The sequence below is a fragment of the Sinohyriopsis cumingii genome, chromosome 19, assembly GCF_028554795.1.
Source record: "Sinohyriopsis cumingii isolate HCF-2022 chromosome 19, ASM2855479v2, whole genome shotgun sequence".
Lineage (NCBI taxonomy): Eukaryota > Metazoa > Mollusca > Bivalvia > Unionida > Unionidae > Sinohyriopsis > Sinohyriopsis cumingii.
This window is the reverse complement of record NC_142979.1, coordinates 16,105,357-16,127,176: the sequence shown is the minus strand read 5'-3', so window position 1 is coordinate 16,127,176 and position 21,820 is coordinate 16,105,357. Positions and strand designations below refer to the sequence as shown.

The 21,820-nt window shown below is 35.9% G+C and overlaps 1 protein-coding gene across 1 annotated transcript in view; it reads left to right on the top strand.

Moving 5' to 3' along the window:
* Positions 1-21,820, top strand: part of LOC149775183 (acyl-CoA dehydrogenase family member 10-like) — a 124,748-nt gene that overhangs the window by 23,748 nt on the left and 79,180 nt on the right. Inside the window, exons 4-8 of the mRNA XM_089944416.1 lie at positions 1,872-2,063; positions 2,995-3,153; positions 6,902-7,061; positions 8,761-8,855; positions 11,777-11,892. Of these exons, the coding sequence (XP_089800542.1) occupies positions 1,872-2,063; positions 2,995-3,153; positions 6,902-7,061; positions 8,761-8,855; positions 11,777-11,892 (722 nt within the window). The remainder of the gene's footprint in view (positions 1-1,871; positions 2,064-2,994; positions 3,154-6,901; positions 7,062-8,760; positions 8,856-11,776; positions 11,893-21,820) is intronic.

The following is a 21,820-nucleotide window of genomic DNA, read 5'->3' as shown; positions in this document are numbered from 1 at the left end:
TTTATACAATAGTTATGATTTCAAGAGTTATTATTACAGAGGATGTTATGCTTGGCCTTATATGACTTTATACAATAGTTATGATTTCAAGAGTTATTATTACACAGAATGTTATGCTTGGCCTTATATGGCTTTATACAATAGTTATTATTTCAAGAGTTATTATTACACAGAATGTTATGCTTGGCCTTATATGGCTTTATACAATAGTTATGATTTCAATAGTTATTATTACACGGAATGTTATGCCTTGGCCTTATATGGCTTTATACAATAGTTATGATTTCAAGAGTTATTATTACAGAGGATGTTATGCTTGGCCTTATATGGCTTTATACAATAGTTATGATTTAAAGAGTTATTATTACACAGGATGTTATGCCTTGGCCTTTTGTGGCTTTATACAATAGTTATGATTTCAAGAGTTATTATTACACAGAATGTTATGCCTTGGCCTTTTGTGGCTTTATACAATAGTTATGATTTCAAGAGTTATTATTACACAGAATGTTATGCCTTGGCCTTTTGTGGCTTTATACAATAGTTATGATTTCAAGAGTTATTATTACACAGAATGTTATGCCTTGGCCTTTTGTGGCTTTATACAATAGCTATGATTTCAATAGTTATTATTACACAGAATGTTATGCCTTGGCCTTTTGTGGCTTTATACAATAGTTATGATTTCAAGAGTTATTATTACACAGAATGTTATGCCTTGGCCTTTTGTGGCTTTATACAATAGTTATGATTTCAAGAGTTATTATTACACAGAATGTTATGCCTTGGCCTTTTGTGGCTTTATACAATAGCTATGATTTCAATAGTTATTATTACACAGAATGTTATGCCTTGGCCTTTTGTGGCTTTATACAATAGTTATGATTTCAAGAATTATTATTACAGAGGATGTTATGCCTTGGCCTTATATGGCTTTATACAATAGTTATGATTTCAAGAGTTTTATTACAGAGGATGTTATGCCTTGGCCTTTTGTGGCTTTATACAATAGTTATGATTTCAAGAGTTATTATTACAGAGGATGTTATGCCTTGGCCTTTTGTGGCTTTATACAATAGTTATGATTTCAATAGTTATTATTACACAGGATGTTATGCCTTGGCCTTATATGGCTTTATACAATAGTTATGATTTAAAGAGTTATTATTACAGAGGATGTTATGCCTTGGCCTTTTGTGGCTTTATACAATAGTTATCATTTCAAGAGTTATTATTACACAGAATGTTACGCCTTGGCCTTATATGACTTTATACAATAGTTATGATTTCAATAGTTATTATTACAGAGGATGTTATGCCTTGGCCTTATATGGCTTTATACAATAGTTATGATTTAAAGAGTTATTATTACAGAGGATGTTATGCCTTGGCCTTTTGTGGCTTTATACAATAGTTATCATTTCAAGAGTTATTATTACACAGAATGTTACGCCTTGGCCTTATATGACTTTATACAATAGTTATGATTTCAATAGTTATTATTACAGAGGATGTTATGCCTTGGCCTTTTGTGGCTTTATACAATAGTTATGATTTCAAGAGTTATTATTACACAGAATGTTATGCCTTGGCCTTTTGTGGCTTTATACAATAGTTATGATTTCAAGAGTTATTATTACACGGAATGTTATGCCTTGGCCTTTTGTGGCTTTATACAATAGTTATGATTTCAAGAGTTATTATTACAGAGGATGTTATGCCTTGGCCTTATATGGCTTTCTAACATAGTTGTGATATCATGAGTTGTTATTACACAGAAATATGGAAGATTATGATAAAATGTCATTTACTATAGACACAGTAGTCCTGTGATAAACTGAAAGTTTTCTTAATCAATTTTATTTTTTTAGGCAGGTAGAGATGTGGATATGTCTGGATTGATTCCGACTTTTGATACAGTTCATTTCAAGCCCTTCCCTCAGATTGTAGATGCTATCAAGTGCATAAAGGCAGAGGGGATTCAAACAGCCCTTTTGACCAACAACTGGTTTACCAGAGGTAGAGAGTCATATATTCCAGTCGACACCTCACTGTTTGATGTGGTAAATAGTCTTTACTATTTTTTTGCATGTTTCTGTCAACATGTACTCTAAAAGTTTCAAAATTGTAAGAAGTAAGCTTTCTTGGATTAGAATATAAATCAACATATAACCAAATGAAGCTTCCTTTTATTTGATAGATACCATATATACTTGCTTATAAGTTGAGTGAAAATGGTTACAGCATAGACCCTGATCTGCTGTGACATAATGCACTGACAGATTAGTGTCTGTTATTTGTTCTACTGATTATTCCTTACAAACTGCAAATACCCAAATCTGCCAGTGATCATGTGATGGCAGTCTGTGCAGTTTGCAATTGGATATGACTTACAAGTGAGCATATAAGGTACATAGTTTCATTTTTTTAGGGAAACGAAAAGTATGTAAATAAATTTAATTTAAATTCTCTCTGAATGTGTTGAGTGCCTTGCAGGGGAAATTTTTGTTTTTGTTGCAGTTGAATACACTCAAATGTTCCATTTGAATTCACCTGGTTACAAAAATGTGTTGCGATATATTTGAGGTGGAAAAATACTTTTGAAAAAAAATGGAAACGTCTTTATCACAAATTAGGAGTAAAAAAACATCAAAACAAACATTGTTGAGCTTGAGTTGACAGTTTTATTGAATTTGTGGTTCATTTGAGAATTACTGCAGTCAACTGTGTTGAATAGGAATTTAAGGTCAGTCCAAATATTGCTTGTAAAAGTTTTATCTTTTTCCTGGTTACAATCATTGTTATGGAGGCATAAAATCATGACCTACAAAAACAAATATTGCCAAAAAGTGAACATACATGTTTTGTTTTGATCTTATTTCAACTCAGAACACATTGACAAGTTTTGTATCGAAAATAATAAAACTATAGGTTGAGCATTTATGTAAATTGTTAAGCACGCATTAATATATGGATTTGATTTTTCCCATTTAGGTTGTTGAGTCATGTCAAGTTGGATTGCGGAAGCCAGACCCACGTATTTATCAGCTGTGCATCAGTCATTTAAACGTTGCACCAGAGGAAGCCATATTTTTGGATGACATGGGTGGCAACCTAAAGGCGGCAAATGCTCTGGGCATTAGAACGATAAAGGTCATTTTTCATATCACATAAAGAGCCTCCATGATTACTGTAATTAAAATCACTTGCAGTACCTGTTATTTTGTGTCATCCTTTTGTAACAAAATGTTTGCAGAAGTTGGTTCTATGTTTTCAGAAGGCTATGCATTTGGAAGAAGAAAACTGGTATAGATTGTAAATGTGAAATTAATGCTGTATGTGAATTTGGGCAATAACTCAACTTAAGTATTCTGACCGTCTGACCTTGTGTGCTCCAACATTATATTATTGGTGCTCATTTTTATTTATTTGCGCACACATCTTTTTTTGACAGTTTAAATTATAAGTGTTGATTACTTGTACAGTTCAAGATTTTGTGGGTGTCATTTTTCCAATTTTCTTTTTTTTCTTTTAGAGTTGAACAATGGTGACTTAGTGTATGATATGCAAGAGGTTTATGACTTGCAGAAGGATGCATGAAATGGTGTTTGTGTCACGTGGTTGGAAGGATACATGAAATGGTGTTTGTGTCACGTGGTTGGAAGGATGCATGAAATGATGTTTGTGTCACATGGTTGGAAGGATTGTAGTGCTGAGAACTAATGTTAAGAGCAAAGAGAGACACGAGAAATGTTTAACAGAGTGTGATGAACTGAGTCTGCATCCCAAGATGTCATCACTTGCAAGTGTAGTGAGGGAGGACCACATGGTGGTCCACTCCACTCCCCCAGGATGCTGCAGATGCTGCTGACAACAACTGTAACATCTAGGTAACTAGAAATTGTCTAGAAATGGTTATAATGATTCCAACCCCGCTTTTTTCCATATGTCACAGGAAGGACAGATGTGTCATATGGTTTGGGAAGTGACAATGCAGATGCTGGCCTCAGGTGATCTTTTTTATCACACCATCTGTCACAGATCTGGTGATGGCTTGGAGATAACTGGAAAGTGTCATCCATTTCTAGACAGTCCAGCAGGCATAAGTCCCCTTGCATATCTGAGCAAGGCCTTTGTACCAGTAAGTCTGTGCACATGTATATGTAAGATTTTGATGATTTTGATGCAGTATAACTGCAGCTGTTGTTTTTGACCAGCCCATCCAGTTATCTGGCTGATTGTACCAGGTATCTCCCACTACAGTGAGCCATATTAGACGCTGGCCGGCCATTCCATGGTATGCAGAATTGTATGGGTTATATGTCTAGCTGATATAATAATTTCACTGGATGTTCCATTCAGGAGGGGCCAGAACTGACCATTCAGTCATCTGCCATGCTGATTGTCCAGCCAGGCATTGAGCTGACTGAGGAAGCAGGCAGCACAAGAACTACCTTACCAGTTTACCTTGCCACTGGCATCCATCTTTAGACTGATTCAGTCCCAACCACAACAGGGGAAAGATTGGAGGCAAAATGATGAGGCCAAACATTGCACAACAGCAGCAGCTCTGACCTCAGTTGAATTTTAGGTGGCAAGAGGTCACTTAAATCAGCAATTTAAAAAAAGGAGATATAAAAGAAGTTTTTCATTCCCCAAGCCTCGTAACAACTTCTGATGTCTTTCCACTATACCCTCCTTTTGATAGCCTGCTAGCAGATTCCTTTATTTTCAGCAGTCTTGGATTGACATATTCCAGAAAATTGAATTGGCCATCCAAAGTTGTTTTTTAACGTTTTAGATTTTGTTTCTCCAGCCCTTTCCTCTTACATAATCCTCTTCCATAACAGAAACACCATCTGATCTGCGAAGATGGAAATTTTGCAGAATGATATCTGGTTACTTAACATGCAGGCAGTTGAGATAGTTTGCAGACTAAGCTCAGTGAGGTTTTACTCCAGGCTACTTAAATTGCCCAAAGCTAATGGGAAACTCGGTATGTAGCTGTGCTGAGATTCAAAATGGAGATGGTACATTCAGTCAGGCATTCCAAAAAAGGGATGGATTTGAGGCTAGTCTAGACAAAAAAGTGTATGTCCCTATACACCTGGCATTGTGTTTGGATTTCAAGGAATAATATACTGGTATACTCCCATTTGATCTCAAAATCAGTCTTTTTGGTCTCAACATCAGCCCATTTGGTCTCAACATCAGCCCATTTGATCTCAACATCAGCCCATTTGGTCTCAGCATCAGGCCATTTGGTCTCAAAGTCAGTCTTTTTGGTCTCAACATCAGTTCATTTGGTCTCAGCATCAGCCCATTTGGTCTCAATATCAGCCCATTTAGTCTCAATATCAGCCAATTTGGTCTCAACATCAGCCCATGGGCATTCACAAAAATAATGAACTATATATTCACTTGACATTATCAACATTGACTGCAGTTTTACCTTGAAGATGTCATCCAAAAACGTTATAATTTCATCTTTGGTACAGAGCATGAGCAATCTTCTTTCCCTTTTGGGTCATTTAGGGTTCCTGGTAAACAACAAGAAGTCAGTTTTAAATCCATCCCAGCATTTTGTCCACCTGTGCATGGAATATTTTACTAGTCTCAATCTTGTTTGCCTCATTCGTGGCTGATTATCAAGTGCGTGGTGTTTTTAACGGGAAGTGCATTTCTGCAACTCATTGGTTTGCTTTGATGGCAGGGATTTGATCCTTCTCAGCTATCTTTTCATCTGCTAAATGCTTATGGCAGGAATTCCTTTGGAAATTTCCAAACTGGAGGCTCTGTATGGACTTCAGCTTGAATATTGGGGGAGTTCACTTGTTAATCATCTTCGCAACAGTCATTAGCAAGTAGCAGCCAAGAATTACCTCCTCTTATGAACTATCTAGAAATGAGAGTGATAGTAAATGCATTTCATTTTCCGAAGGATCAACTTTACCTTCTGGCCCAGTAATGCCTCTTTTCAGGTCAAATAAATTGATGAATTATGATCTCAACTGAAATAGTATCATTTTTATATTAATGGCAGAACAGGTAGCTTATGGCAGGACTTCCTCTGGAAATTTTTAAACTTGAAACTGTAATCAGCATGGACTCCAGCTTGTAAGGTGGGGTACCCCACTTGTTACTTATCTTCACAACAGCCAGTAGCAAGTACTAGCCAAGAGTTACCTCCTATGAACCATTTAGAAATGATTGATTGTAAAATAGTGAACAAGTTCATAGTGAAGATTGCTCATGCTCTGTACCAAAGATGAAATTATAATGTTTTTGGATGACATCTTTGAGGTAAACTGCAGTCAATGTTGATAATGTCTATTTCTATTCCTCTTTCATTGAGAATTAGGTCACTGAGACTTACATTTTATGGACCATTGATTTGTGTAAACCTTTGCAGTTAGGTAATTTTCTCAGACACACTGCTTTTAATAGATTCCTGTAAGTTGGTATTTAGATGCTACATGCAGAGTACTACACCATTATGTTAACATTAGGTCACTGAGACCTGTATTTCAGTGTCTGGCGATTTGTGTTAGCCTTAGCATTTGGGTTATTTTCTCACTGTTGATTTTGGAGGCATCTAATTGTGTCAGGAGGAGTAGTGAAAACTATCTCACTGTGATTCTGTTTTTCATGGTTTAGTGATTTGTGCTTACCTTTGTATTGAGTTAAGTTTCCTCTTGGTTAGGGTTCAATTTAGGTCATTTTTTTCAGATACAATTTTTCACTGGGTCACACATGTGCCAGTCTGTGGTTCAAAGAAACCAAAGAATTGATTGGTACTCAATAAATAAAGTAAATTTGCAATCTTCCCATACAACTGTTTTTTGTTTTTGTTTTTTGGTCATGCTATTTGGAATTATCTCCCTTTGTTATTCTTCGTTAGGTGTCTGACCCAGACCAGGCAGTACAGGATCTAGAAAAAGAACTTGGATTTGGTTGCCGTGGTTACATGGAGAACACAGTATCGGTTCCAAAGAGGTTGGAATTACCACTGAACAAAGTGAAAAGCTATTTGAATTGGGCTTTAAAACTCCACGCTAAAGGTAAGTTGACATGAGATGTTTTATGCTAGACGTTCAGTCGTACTTTTCATCATACATGCTGTAATTTTCAATAATACTTTTAATAATTTTTGAACAACATAGTATGTATCAGCTCTAACATTCGTAATGCCTCAAATGGGCACCATTGCGCTTAGATACAAGAATTAATGACCCGAACTTATAGAACTTCTGACAATCCAATACGTATTCCAGTACATCAGTTAAAGGACTTTGATCTATTTATAAAAGTATCAGAAATACTAGTTATTGATTGCATATCATAATAAATTTTTTATAAATGGTATTTGTTTTTACTGACTGTACTAGAGATGGTAATATGGTAGGATGCCGCCATTTGTAAGTTTGTTAAACAGTCAAATTGCACAGAGGGAGACAATTCATGAGTGCATGGATGATTGTCACCCTTTTGAATGATACCTTTGGCACTCGCTTATAAGATGAGTCCAACTGCAAACTACACAGACCCAGATCTGCCAGTGTATTATGTGATGGCAGATCTGGGTTTGTGCAGTTTGTTAGGAATAATCAGTAGCACATTATGTGGCAGCAGATCAGGATCTTTTTTGTTTACAGTTTGATTTGACTTATAACTAAGTATATATGGTATCAAAAAAAAGATCATCCTTTTTTCAAATTGATTAAAATTTATTCATCATACAGAAGTCATGTGACTTTTCACAAGTGCTAAAACTGTCAGACAATGCTGTTATTTTGTTCACATGGCCAGTAAATGGATGTCATAGTGCAGTTTAACAGTGACACTGTGTAACTGTGACTTCCTGGGGATATGCTACTTAAGCTTTTGCTCCAAAATATATTATTTTAAATTATGCCTGTTTGATGCAAAAGCATATCTGTTATGATGAATACGTGATAATGGAGTTTTCGTTGCCCATGAAAATAGCTGTATTTTGCCTACTGTACAAGTCAAACCAATGTTGCAGAAGAAACAAAGTACACATAGGTCAGATTCCATCATTTAATGGGAAAAATAGGAACATATGTGAAAAGTTGGGTTATTATTTCCATAAGTCTTCCATGATTAGCTCCCTTGAAATCACTGTCTGTCATCTTATGGACTCCATTTGATTCGACCAAGTTTCACATCACTCAGCTTGAATTTCCTGGTCCAGCATTGATAACACACTATTCAAGCTGCATATATAGGTGAAATATATGCTCATTTCTGTTTTAATTTTTTATTTGCATTGGATTGTAGACAGTCCACAGTGCAGAAACTTGAATAATGAAATTGTTAGGTAGATTAAGTCATTGGCAAAATGGTTTAGTTTTTTGGTTGCATTTTTTGTTTAATTGTCCTACACATGTGCCATGTCGACTCAACTCTAAGCAGTTCATAAACCCCTAAGGAACATAATAGAAAAAATTCTTAAAAATTTGATGAGGTGCAGAAGTCTATTCAAAATTAGCCTAACAATTGCAAATGTTTAAACTAGGATATATGCTAGATAACTCTGTATTTATGTTGCCCATTCATATGTATGTTACAATTTGTTTATATTCTTGTCATTAATTAAGATTTGGAAGGTGAACCAGCATATGTTCTGATCTGAACATTTTCTACACCCTCTTTAACAAGTTGGTTTATTTATGCCTTGTAAGTTTATGAACTGTTTTAATAGCAGGTTTGAGAAAACACTTTTTTCTGTTTTCACAGAGGATCCCATTGTAAGATGCTTTTCTCATGGACAGTCTAACCCAACATATTTTATACAGTATGCAAGGAAGAACATGGTGTTAAGGAAGAAACCGGTAAGTGATAAAGAAATACGACATGAGATTGCACATTTGTCTTTTATTGGGCACTCTCCTGGCTGAGTTTTTAATGGAAATTTTCCCTTATTTATTGGGGACTTTCCTGGCTGAGTATGAAATGGATCTGTTCCCTTATTTATTGGGGACTTTCCTGGCTGAGTATGAAATGGATCTGTTCCCTTATTTATTGGGGACTTTCCTGGCTGAGTATGAAATTGATCTGTTCCCTTATTTATTGGGGACTTTCCTGGCTGAGTATGAAATTGATCTGTTCCCTTATTTATTGGGGACTTTCCTGGCTGAGTATGAAATTGATCTGTTCACATCAGTTAGGAAAAAAATTGATTAATAGGAACTAAAGTTTGCCAGAGCAAATTGGGAATTCAGTATGGTTGTAAAATATATTTCAAACACCTGAACACCAGCCCCAAATAAGAGCACTCCAGATTATAATTATTTTTGGACAGTTGCATCAGTTTCTGATCTGTTCAAACTTGTTTCCTGAAATCAGACCACCTCCAGTTTGGTTTGCATTATTAAGTCCAGTCAGTAATCTAGATAGTGAGATGTCAGTTTACTGTTAATCACAACAGGGACCAATTAAGTGCAGACATCATGAGCAGGTGTCCTGGTAAACAGGGAGGAGCCACTGCAGTCAATGTACTCAGAAGGAATAGGATTTAAGTTTTATCATCTGATCAGTCAGGTTGGCTGCCATACTGTGCACTTGAACAAGGCACTTGACTCAGATTGCCTTGGCACTAAATAATCTACCCGTGTTGCAGTGTTGTAAAAAAAATGCCTAACCAAACCACACCAAATAAAGTAGAACTTTTTCTACACAATTGGTTGCAAGATGCAGCAGTCACTCTTACAGTGCAATGTGTCCTATTGTTGAACCCCAAAGGACCACTTAGAGCAAAGCCTATGCCCCAATAAACCTTTCCCTCGATGACTCGCGCACAACGGGGTCCACAAACATAGACCGCACTATAAGCAAGGTGCGAGTTACTGAGGGATCTAAGAAAATTGAAAAAAATCGCTTTGACATCGAGAAAACCATGGGGGGGGGGCGGCGTTAGGGAACTGGGCTGTTTAATGACTGAATCCTCATTTTACAATCACATTGATAATAATTTTTAATAATGCGCTTTTCCTAATAACATTTTTTCTCTCTCAAAATATCCAACATATAAAAGATCATTCCAACTGTTTGAATAACCATTACGTATATGCGAAAAATCTGTGTATTACGTCACTGCTTTTTGTTTTATTGATGAGTCTGGTTCCTGTCGTGGTATTTAATAGTATCTTGCCAAATCGGTAGTCCACAATTTGGGAACTAGACTAACTGTTGATACACCACCAAACAAGATTCCCTTTTTAAAAAAAAACATGCAACATTTATTTCATGACACGTCTACATAGAAACTCAATTTTTTATTGTTCAATTAGTACAGTGTTAATGTCGTGATTTCATTGGAAGTAATAATGAAATTTCTTATCATCCCTGAGGATGTCTGTACATGCCAGTTCAAGAATTCTCTGAAACTCACTTGCCCACAATGGTCCGTATCTGTGAAATCAAGCTCTTTATTTTACGAAGTATTCTTATTGCCTTGCTGCCTTGTTATCTTTGATCACAGTTATGAAAGAGTCGGTTAATTTAAGGTAGTTTTTGTTGCATGCACAATGACGTTTATTACAGTGTTCGATTGATCAAATAAAGTGAGTTCACCTGACATATGACCGCGGCCGCTATATTTTAAGTTAGTCCAATTTTTGTACCTTTTAACTTTTCTTTTATTCCACCTCCTTTTTTTTATTCAAAAGACATAATTAACATGATAATATAAAGGAGGCCAGCTTTTAATTCAGTGCAACAATACAACAAATACTTCCACAAGTCAGTTATCAAAACACGGTCGGCATTTAATTAGGTTCTCAGAGAAACGCTCGCGGACATAGTTGTTACGGTAGACTGACGCATTTTACGTTTAATTACAAGAGGACACATTGCACTTATGACGATTACACTTAAAAGGAACTAAAAGATGGAACTAGATCACAAATTTCAATTGATAAAAAAATTATTTAATTTGTATTTATTTATTAAAGTAATGCCTCCACTTGGCGTAAGTGACATTTTCATTGATCGAAATTTCCTTACATATCGTTAATTGCGTTGTACTAGGAATGTCGTTTGGAAAGAAAATGTAAAAGATTGTATTAGTTATTTTTAAATTTGATATTTTATAGTGTTGATTAAAATTTCCAGTTCCTATCTACCGTTTTCAACGATAAAACGAGTGATACGTCAAAGTTTCTGATACCAGTTTTGATCACAATTTTTTTCAAGTTCAACAAATAGAGATTATTTTTGGGGGTATTTTCGGGTTTAAAAAAGGGGATCCATGCCTGACATTGCATTATAAGCGGGTTTGCGAGTTATCAGGGAGCGAGTTATCGAGGGAGTGGTATATTATGAAAATGGAGAGTTTTTCTACAACATATCATATACAGTTTATGATTTTGAGTCCTAGCTGTTATCGAGAGTTTTCATTCAAATTATTTACTGTGAATTCATTTATATTCATGGATATCAGTTTTCATGGTTTTGTCAAAAGATTTTATTTGGTACCAGACTTATTGGAATTATGAAAGGGTACTTTAGTATCCATTGTTTGTGAAGTTTCAAAATTCATGGTTTTGCAACATTAACACAATTCTAGTACATTAGGAATAGCAAAAAATTTGCAGAATTAACAAAAGTCAGTTGCACTCAGAAACTTTGGAATTAAGTTGGTCTTCATTTTCTTTTTACGTTTGAGAAAAAGAGTATTATTTGATATAATTGTAAGAAAAATTATTGTAATATAATTTTGTAATATTTTATAATAATTGGATAACATTTTTAGCCAGGTAAATTATTGCCATCAGCCCATGCCGTGGAGAGAGAGTATCGTGTCATGAAAGCTGTAGGGCAACATGGGGTACCTGTTCCCAAAATGCTCGGATTCTGTGAAGATTCAAGGTAACCGCAGCATCCATGGATGAGTATGTGTATGTGTTTTGCATTTATAACATAGTTCTAAAAATTTTTCAGCCATATCTCTATGATGTCTGCATTGTGGAAGTATATAGTGATGTCTATCACTGGGGCATCATGCTACAGACATGTAGCATGATGTCCCATCCAGTCACATAAGCCTGACACCAGGCTGACCAGTCCTAACACTAACCTCTTAATGCTGAGTGCCAAGCGAGGCAGCTGTTAGTAACATTTTTATAAGTCTTTGGTATGACTTGGCCAAGGTTCGAGCCTGCGGTCTTCCACATCTGAAAATTTACTCTAGCCACTAGGCCACTGGAGTGGTTTTTCCATGGAGGATGAATAAACTCTAAATTTAAAAAAAGAAGGAGTCTCTGTTTTTTTCTGTCAACATGGAAGGATTGGTGCAATTTTCCAAATGCCATGATTCTTTCTCTGATGTCCTTACTGAAAGCAATCTCCTTCAAGGACAAAAACAGGTGTTTTTAGGAGCCTGACATGCAAGTTAAAATGAAATTTAAAACTAAACAAAAGCTTGTATTATTTTTTGAGTGACTTTTTTTCTAAGATGGTTTGTTTGTGAGGTAGTAATATTCTTTAGGAAAACTATTGTAGACAATGAGAAATGGTTTCTGTATCTCTAAAATTTTTGTATATATTACAAGTATATTACAGTGCGACCCAGCTATAACATGATAATTGGGGTCCAAAAAATTGGATCTCATTAATAGTGAGGTCGCGTTAATGCTGGGTTTTACTGTATTTTACTTTTTTTCAGAAAACAACTCATTGGCACATATATGTGTATTCATGTCTAAGGTATATCATGAATAGGGTATCAACACTGTTTAACATTGTACCATCATGGCATGCAGTTCATCCATAATGCATGTAATTCCATTGAAAAATTGGACGTTTAAAATATTCAATAATTTTGTCACAGATCATTGTGTCTGAATTCAATGTCTAATATATAGCATGAACAGAGTATTAATACCATTTACTTACCATCTCATATCATACCTTCGTGGCATGCAGTTAATCCATAATACATTGCAAATATCGTATTTTTAAACTATTCAATAATTTTGTCACAAATTATTATGTGTCTGAATTCAATGGGAAAATTTAACAGCAAAATTAGGTTAAGAAATATGAAAGCAGATGTACGTTTCATTACGTTCCAGGGTCTGAGAATGGCATTGGTACAAATTTCGTAATGCTAAAATTTTCTAATATGCGTTTCTGTGTAACTTTTATCCATTGTAAATTCCCAATAATCAACACCTGTATGCCTATTCGTTTGAATGACTACAGCAAGAATAATTCACAATAAACACGTGCTTTCAGTGTGCATGTAACTTTTACTTCAGATTTTGTGAATATCAAAAGAAACATGCGAAAACTACTATACTAATCATTGTGCAAAATAAATATGGTTGCCTGGCTCCATAATTTTAAATATCATCATTTCTTAAAAATTCTGTCTAGTGGAGTCTGCTTCTCTGCTGCGAACTGTTGGTTTCTAGCGAAGTCAAGAATGCTTCTGAGTTGGAGGATTTTGACGCTGTCCACATCTTGAGTTTCCAGCCACCTCAAAACTGGCTTCCAGGTGCTCTGCTGCCTCTGATACTTTTGGTGGGGGAGTTGGGGTGCCATCATTATCATCATCATCATTAGCGTCACTGGTTTTTTGGGCTCTGGTTGTGCAGCTTCATTCTTCTTGCTGACATTTGCAACAATTTCGTCATCTGAGATGTGCTCATATATGGGGCAGATATTATCTGCTGAATATGAGTTGAAGATATCATGATGACTGTGCTCATGTTCTCTGAGTGCTTCTTCAGCTAAACATACATTGTCTTCATTGAATTCTGTAAATTGATACTCCTCGTCATCACTATCATGGTGTGTAGATGATGGAAAAGACCCTTTGTCCAGCATCATTCAATGCAATTTGCAGAGATAACATCCCAGGCTTTCCTGTCGAGGTGACAGACTTCTTTCAAGTTGAGCAATGCCAGTGATGTGTCAAAGGAGGAGTTGTTATCAGCTACTGACTGCTTGATCATTTCACGATGATAGGTTTGCGTAAATACCTAAATGATGCCTTGGTCCAGTGGGTGGATTTCTGACGTTTTCTTTGGGAGATAAGAGACTTTACTCTTGCCGTCATGACTGACAAGATTTTCTGCTGGGGGTGGGCAGAGCATTTATCCAGCAGGAGGAGAGATTTTTTCTCCTGCTTGAATTTTCGCAAATGAGCCCCAATGGCTGGAACAAATGTTTTATGGAACCAGTCTTCAAATATGGAGCTATTCATCCATGCATTCTTGCTGTTAGCGTATTCAGAGGGAAGGGCCTTCATATTAACATGATGAAAACATCTGGGAAACTTCAATTTTCCAATCATCAGAGGTCTGACTTTGTGGCTACCAGACTTGTTGATGCAAAACAAGAGAGTGACTCGGTCTTTCCACTTTTTAAAGCTTTCTCGTTTGTGACTATCAGTCTTAGTTGCAAGGGTGCGATCAGGTAACATTTTAAAGCATAAACCAGTCTCATCGCAGTTATAAACTAGATCAGTTTGTAGCAACCTTCCTCCAGCAATTTTTTAAGCTCAGTTGGGTAGGAATTGGCAGCCTCTTTATCAGCTTAGCAGATTTCCCACAAGACACAAGAACTTGGCTGATAGCATGCCTTTTCTTGAATCTGTTGAGACAGCCATTACTTGCCTTAAATTTGGAATCATCTCCATTGATACGGCAATCAAATTTCTCTGCTTGAGCTTTCAGAATTGGGCCAGTAATGGGAACTCCTTCTGAGCGAGCCTTGACAAACCATTGGTACAAGGCTGAATCTAGTCTTTCGTCATTAGCAAACTTATCCTTTTTATGCTGTAAACCAGTTTTCTCTTCTAGAATATAGAGTAGACTACAGAGCTTTTCTTCTGTTTTCAACCATCACAGAGTGAACTCTCTGATTCCTGGAACTCTGGCAATCAGAGTTTGTTGTTTGCCCTTCTTTCGTTGATCCAGGGCATACAGTTTCACTTACGGAACGACTTCTGTTTGTGAACTTGCTTTTTCATAACGGTAAAATATTTTTATAAAAAATAGGAAATTAATAACGAGTTCATAAGCAAACACCATGCACATGTAAAACCCGAGAACTAAGTGCAGTTGGCCAGCAATGGTCATGAGTTCATAAGCAAACACCATGCACATGTAAAACCCAAGAACTAAGTGCAGTTGGCCAGCAATGGTCATGAGTCACTTTTATAAAGTTTTTTAAGCTGAACGCATGTACGATTTCATACCCTTTCAATTTCCAGCTAATAAACAGACATTATTTACTGGTCAACTGATTGAGTCTAATAACACTGCCAAGCCCAGCAAACATGTTGGTGGCTTTCAGTTTTTGATGTTTATTAAATTGTGAGAATCCTTTATCAACCACTGCATTGTTGGCTGCTTTGTTGTGTATGCAGTTAAAGAAGAAACACATGTCAGTTATTGTTTGAGCAATGATTGTATACAGAATTAATTGACAATCACAAAGACGACTTACTGGCTTTACTCATGGATCAGTAATAAGTAACATTTCTGATAATATTTATTTTGGCACAACACTTCAAGAACCTGGTGAAATTGTTAAATTTCAGAAACCACAACGATCATATTATATTTGAATTCATACACAAACTCTTCCCCAACATGATAATAAATGTTTTACACAATATTTTTCATACTTAAAAAAAATAAATTCTGGGTATGAGAAAAATACACGTTTTTAAAATTTCATGAACCACACCACAATCATATTATATTCAAATTCATATGCAATCTCTTCCAGAAAATGATAATAAATTTGTGTTATACACTATTTCACGTACTTTGAATAGAAAATATTTTTTCATGTGTGAATGAATATATGAAATTTCGGGAGCCATGCCATGACCACATTATATCCAAATTCACATTATCACGTGTCGTGCTGTAGCGGGGTTGCACTGTATTTTAAAACACATTTTGCTCTTAAATTCAGCATTATTGAAGAATTTATCATATCTGTACATGAATTTACAGTTAGATCTTAATATATATATACAGTCAAACCTGTTATAATGGTCACCGTTACATAGTGGGCATCTGGTCTCAAGGGCCAGTCCGAATAAACTTTAGGCTGTTAAAGCAAATATTCAGTGGTCAACTGCTTACCACAGTCATTGGCCAGATGTTTCTTAACCAAATGGTGCTTGTTGTTGTTAGAAGTGGTCACTCTGGATGATTACTGAATTTTTAAATGAAGCAACTTCTTTTTAAAGAAAGGCATTGTTAGGTAACATGTTACGTGAACAAAGTGTACAAATGACTTTTCTTTGTGACATTCAAGTCAGGCTGTCAGTGTAACTTTAAATTGGTCAATCCCTCCATTGTAATGTTAAGAAATTAAATAAATCAACATTTTTTAGCTCCCCCCTTCACTCATCTTTTGGTTGGGTGCACTGACTTGTTCTGCAATTTCTACCATTGTCTACTGCATAATAACAGTTTGGAGATCAAGATCATGGTTCATGGTCTCATGGTTAGCTCATTGGTTCATGGTCTCATGGTTAGCTCATTGGTTCATGATCTCATGGTTAGTTCATTGTTTCATGGTCTCATGGTTAGCTCATTGGTTCATGATCTCATGGTTAGCTCATTGGTTCATGGTCTCATGGTTAGCTCATTGGTTCATAATCTTGTTGTTGTTGTTGTTGTTGTTGTAGTGTTTAATGCCATTTTTCAGCACACGATAGGCTATACATGATGGCCAGTATTAATGGTGGAGGAAGAACCCTGAAAAACCCAGGGAAGAACCACCGACCCACGAGAAGCTACTGGCAGGCTTTCCCACGTACCCACGCTAGCCGAGCCTTGGACTCGAACCCACGCAGACAGAGGTGAGATGGCAGTGATCCGTAACGGAGAGCGCTTTAGACCACTCGGCCACTCAGGGCCCCCGGTTCATAATCTCATGGTTAGCTCATTGGTTCATGGTCTCATGGTTAGCTCATTGGTTCATGGTCTCATGGTTAGCTCATTGGTTCATGGTCTCATGGATAGCTCATTGGTTCATGGTCTCATGGTTAGCTCATCCCATGCATTGTTTATAATGTGACAAATCAAATGCGGCTTGCAAACACAGTTCATCTCTGTTGGATAAGCAGGTTGTAAGTATTGCAAGTAAAACACAGAAAAATAATGAAACCTTGTGTGCCTTGTGATCTGAGATAGAGACGAATAATCACAATGTACCTACAGAACATCAATAAATATGTGTTAACATGCATTTAATCATTAGCTTACTTTTTTTAAATCCAAAAGGAGATAATGGACCAACATTACCTCACTTTCTCTGCTACCTCTTGAATCTTCAATTACAAAAAGATTAACCATTTTTATCTTTTCTGTGTATACCAGATTAATGCTTTATTTTGTGTACCTACAGCAGCAAAAATGAGCACTGTGTGAGCTATAACAAATAAATAGAAACTGTAATACATTTCAGGCATGGAAATTAAATTTTGCCGAAGAAATTTTGGACATAATTTGCGTCGCCCTGAAGTTATTTCCCTTTACTTTCTTGGCAACAATGATAAACCTGCTGTGATTAATTGCTGAATCAGACTTACTATGTTTTTCAGTAGAGTCAAATAGTCATGAATAGTCAAATAGTCAGAATGTCACAAATGTTTTTTACTGGAACAGATTAGGTCAAACCAATCCTACCACTCTCTTAAGTCACTGATATTTAAATCATCAGCCAGTGAAAATGAGTTGAATTTATGAAGGGGGGGGGCAGTATTGTTCTGAAGAGTGAGTTTAATCTTCAAAGCTTTAAAACTGGAGCAAATTTGGTATATAATAAAATAAAAGACTATTCTTTTCATACTGGATATATTTCATCATGTGACATTTCTTATTGACTCTTATCACTGCATTTGATTTCATGCTAGCCTGTGAATTAGTGGATTTTCCTCTGTTTTACAAAGTGAACTAATTTTGATAATTTACTGGAGTGAAGTATTAGAAAAATATTTATTCATTGCAATCAGTCGACATCAATAGCATTATGGCCAAGAAATTTTGTATTGCTCTTTTGTCACTTGCTTGGTCTAGTGGTAAGTATGGCCCCAAATCATTCAAATGTACCAGATTCAAATCCCACAACAGATTTATTTTCTTCATCATTTAAAAAAAAAAATGATTTCTTGCTTTGAAATACAAATGAGAATGATGGTACTGCTGATAGATGGTAAAAAGCAGGCATTATCAAATGGAATATTGTAAGAAATCTGCTACTTCAGTCTGTTATACGTATTGCAAGCCATGGGATACAGTAAGAAATGTGCTACTTCAATCTGTTATACATATTGCTAGCCATGGGATACAGTAAGAAATATGCTACTTCAATCTGTTATACATATTGCTAGCCATGGGATACAGTAAGAAATGTGCTACTTCAATCTGTTATACATATTGCTAGCCATGGGATACAGTAAGAAATGTGCTACTTCAATCTGTTATACATATTGCAAGCCATGGGATACAGTAAGAAATGTGCTACTTCAATCTGTTATACATATTGCTAGCCATGGGCTACAGTAAGAAATGTGCTACTTCAATCTGTTATACATATTGTAAGCCATGGGATACAGTAAGAAATGTGCTACTTCAATCTGTTATACATATTGCAAGCCATGGGATACAGTAAGAAATGTGCTACTTCAATCTGTTATACATATTGCAAGCCATGGGATACAGTAAGAAATGTGTTACTTCAATCTGTTATACATATTGCAAGCCATGGGATACAGTAAGAAATGTGCTACTTCAATCTGTTATACCTATTGCTAGCCATGGGATACAGAAAGAAATGTGCTACTTCAGTCTGTTATACATATTGCAAGCCATGAGATACAGTAAGAAATGTGCTACTTCAATCTGTTATTCCTATTGCAAGCCATGGGGATACAGTAAGAAATCTCCCACTTCAATCTGTTATACCTATTGCTAGCCATGGGATACAGTAAGAAATGTGCTACTTCAGTCTGTTATACATATTGTAAGCCATGGGATACAGTAAGAAATGTGCTACTTCAATCTGTTATACATATTGCAAGCCATGGGATACAGTAAGAAATGTGCTACTTCAATCTGTTATACATATTGCAAGCCATGGGATACAGTAAGAAATGTGCTACTTCAATCTGTTATACCTATTGCAAGCAATGGGGATACAGTAAGAAATCTGCTTCTTCAATCTGTCATACGTATTGCTAGCCATGAGATACAGTAAGAAATGTGCTACTTCAATCTGTTATACCTATTGCTAGCCATGGGATACAGTAAGAAATGCCCTACTTCAATCTGTTATACCTATTGCAAGCCATGGGATACAGTAAGAAATGTGCTACTTCAATCTGTTATACCTATTGCTAGCCATGGGATACAGTAAGAAATGTGCTACTTCAATCTGTTATACCTATTGCAAGCCATGGGATACAGTAAGAAATGTGCTACTTCAATCTGTTATACATATTGCTAGCCATGGGATACAGTAAGAAATGTGCTACTTCAGTCTGTTATACATATTGCAAGCCATGGGATACAGTAAGAAATGTGCTACTTCAATCTGTTATACCTATTGCAAGCCATGGGATACAGTAAGAAATGTGCTACTTCAATCTGTTATGCATATTGCTAGCCATGGGATACAGTAAGAAATGTGCTACTTCAATCTGTTATACATATTGTAAGCCATGGGATACAGTAAGAAATGTGCTACTTCAATCTGTTATACATATTGTAAGCCATGGAATACAGTAAGAAATGTGCTACTTCAATCTGTTATACATATTGCAAGCCATGGGATACAGTAAGAAATGTGCTACTTCAATCTGTTATACCTATTGCTAGCCATGAGATACAGTAAGAAATGTGCTACTTCAATCTGTTATACCTATTGCTAGCCATGGGATACAGTAAGAAATGTGCTACTTCAATCTGTTATTCCTATTGCTAGCCATGGGATACAGTAAGAAATGTGCTACTTCAATCTGTTATACCTATTGCAAGCAATGGGGATACAGTAAGAAATCTGCTTCTTCAATCTGTCATACGTATTGCTAGCCATGAGATACAGTAAGAAATGTGCTACTTCAATCTGTTATACCTATTGCTAGCCATGGGATACAGTAAGAAATGTGCTACTTCAATCTGTTATACCTATTGCTAGCCATGGGATACAGTAAGAAATGTGCTACTTCAATCTGTTATACCTATTGCTAGCCATGGGATACAGTAAGAAATGTGCTACTTCAATCTGTTATACCTATTGCAAGCCATGGGATACAGTAAGAAATGTGCTACTTCAATCTGTTATACCTATTGCAAGCCATGGGATACAGTAAGAAATGTGCTACTTCAATCTGTTATACCTATTGCTAGCCATGGGATACAGTAAGAAATGTGCTACTTCAATCTGTTATACATATTGTAAGCCATGGGATACAGTAAGAAATGTGCTACTTCAGTCTGTTATACATATTGCAAGCCATGGGATACAGTAAGAAATGTGCTACTTCAATCTGTTATACCTATTGCTAGCCATGGGATACAGTAAGAAATGTGCTACTTCAATCTGTTATACATATTGCAAGCCATGGGATACAGTAAGAAATGTGCTACTTCAATCTGTTATACATATTGCAAGCCATGGGATACAGTAAGAAATCTGCTACTTCAATCTGTTATACATATTGCAAGCCATGGGATACAGTAAGAAATGTGCTACTTCAATCTGTTATACCTATTGCTAGCCATGGGATACAGTAAGAAATGTGCTACTTCAATCTGTTATACCTATTGCAAGCCATGGGATACAGTAAGAAATGTGCTACTTCAATCTGTTATACCTATTGCTAGCCATGGGATACAGTAAGAAATGTGCTACTTCAATCTGTTATACCTATTGCAAGCCATGGGATACAGTAAGAAATGTGCTACTTCAGTCTGTTATACATATTGCTAGCCATGGGATACAGTAAGAAATGTGCTACTTCAGTCTGTTATACATATTGTAAGCCATGGGATACAGTAAGAAATGTGCTACTTCAATCTGTTATGCATATTGCTAGCCATGGGATACAGTAAGAAATGTGCTACTTCAATCTGTTATACATATTGTAAGCCATGGGATACAGTAAGAAATGTGCTACTTCAATCTGTTATACATATTGCAAGCCATGGGATACAGTAAGAAATGTGCTACTTCAATCTGTTATACATATTGCAAGCTATGGGATACAGTAAGAAATGTGCTACTTCAATCTGTTATTCATACTGCTAGCCAACATTTTTTGTAAGAAAAGTAGCCTGTTCCAAGTGAATATATTTTATTATATTGGTGCAAAACTCAAGTGTTTTCACTCAAGACTTTGCCACTTGTTATTTATATTTCATTTGTATTGTTTGTTGGCTTTTTTCAATGATTATATGTGATGTGTAACTGTATGATTTTATAATTGACTTTAGTCTGAAGTCAAGTTAATGGTCTACCGGACCAGTGACACTTATTTTGTAAACAACATAATACATAGCTAATATTTGTCTGTGATTGTGGATTAAATATTCCGATCATTATTAATTGTAAACTACAGTTTGAGTTAAAGATACAGTCTTGATTCTGATGTTAGAAAGTTCCAGAAAGGAAATTTACCATTAAGTTGACAGTATTTCCAGAAATGGTAGTTGTGACATAAGACAAGTGGAGGGTTGTATAAACTTGTTAACATAAAGATTATTTATTTATGCCTTAACATCTGAAGCAGATTCAGTCTTAAAGATAGAACTTTTAGGACAAT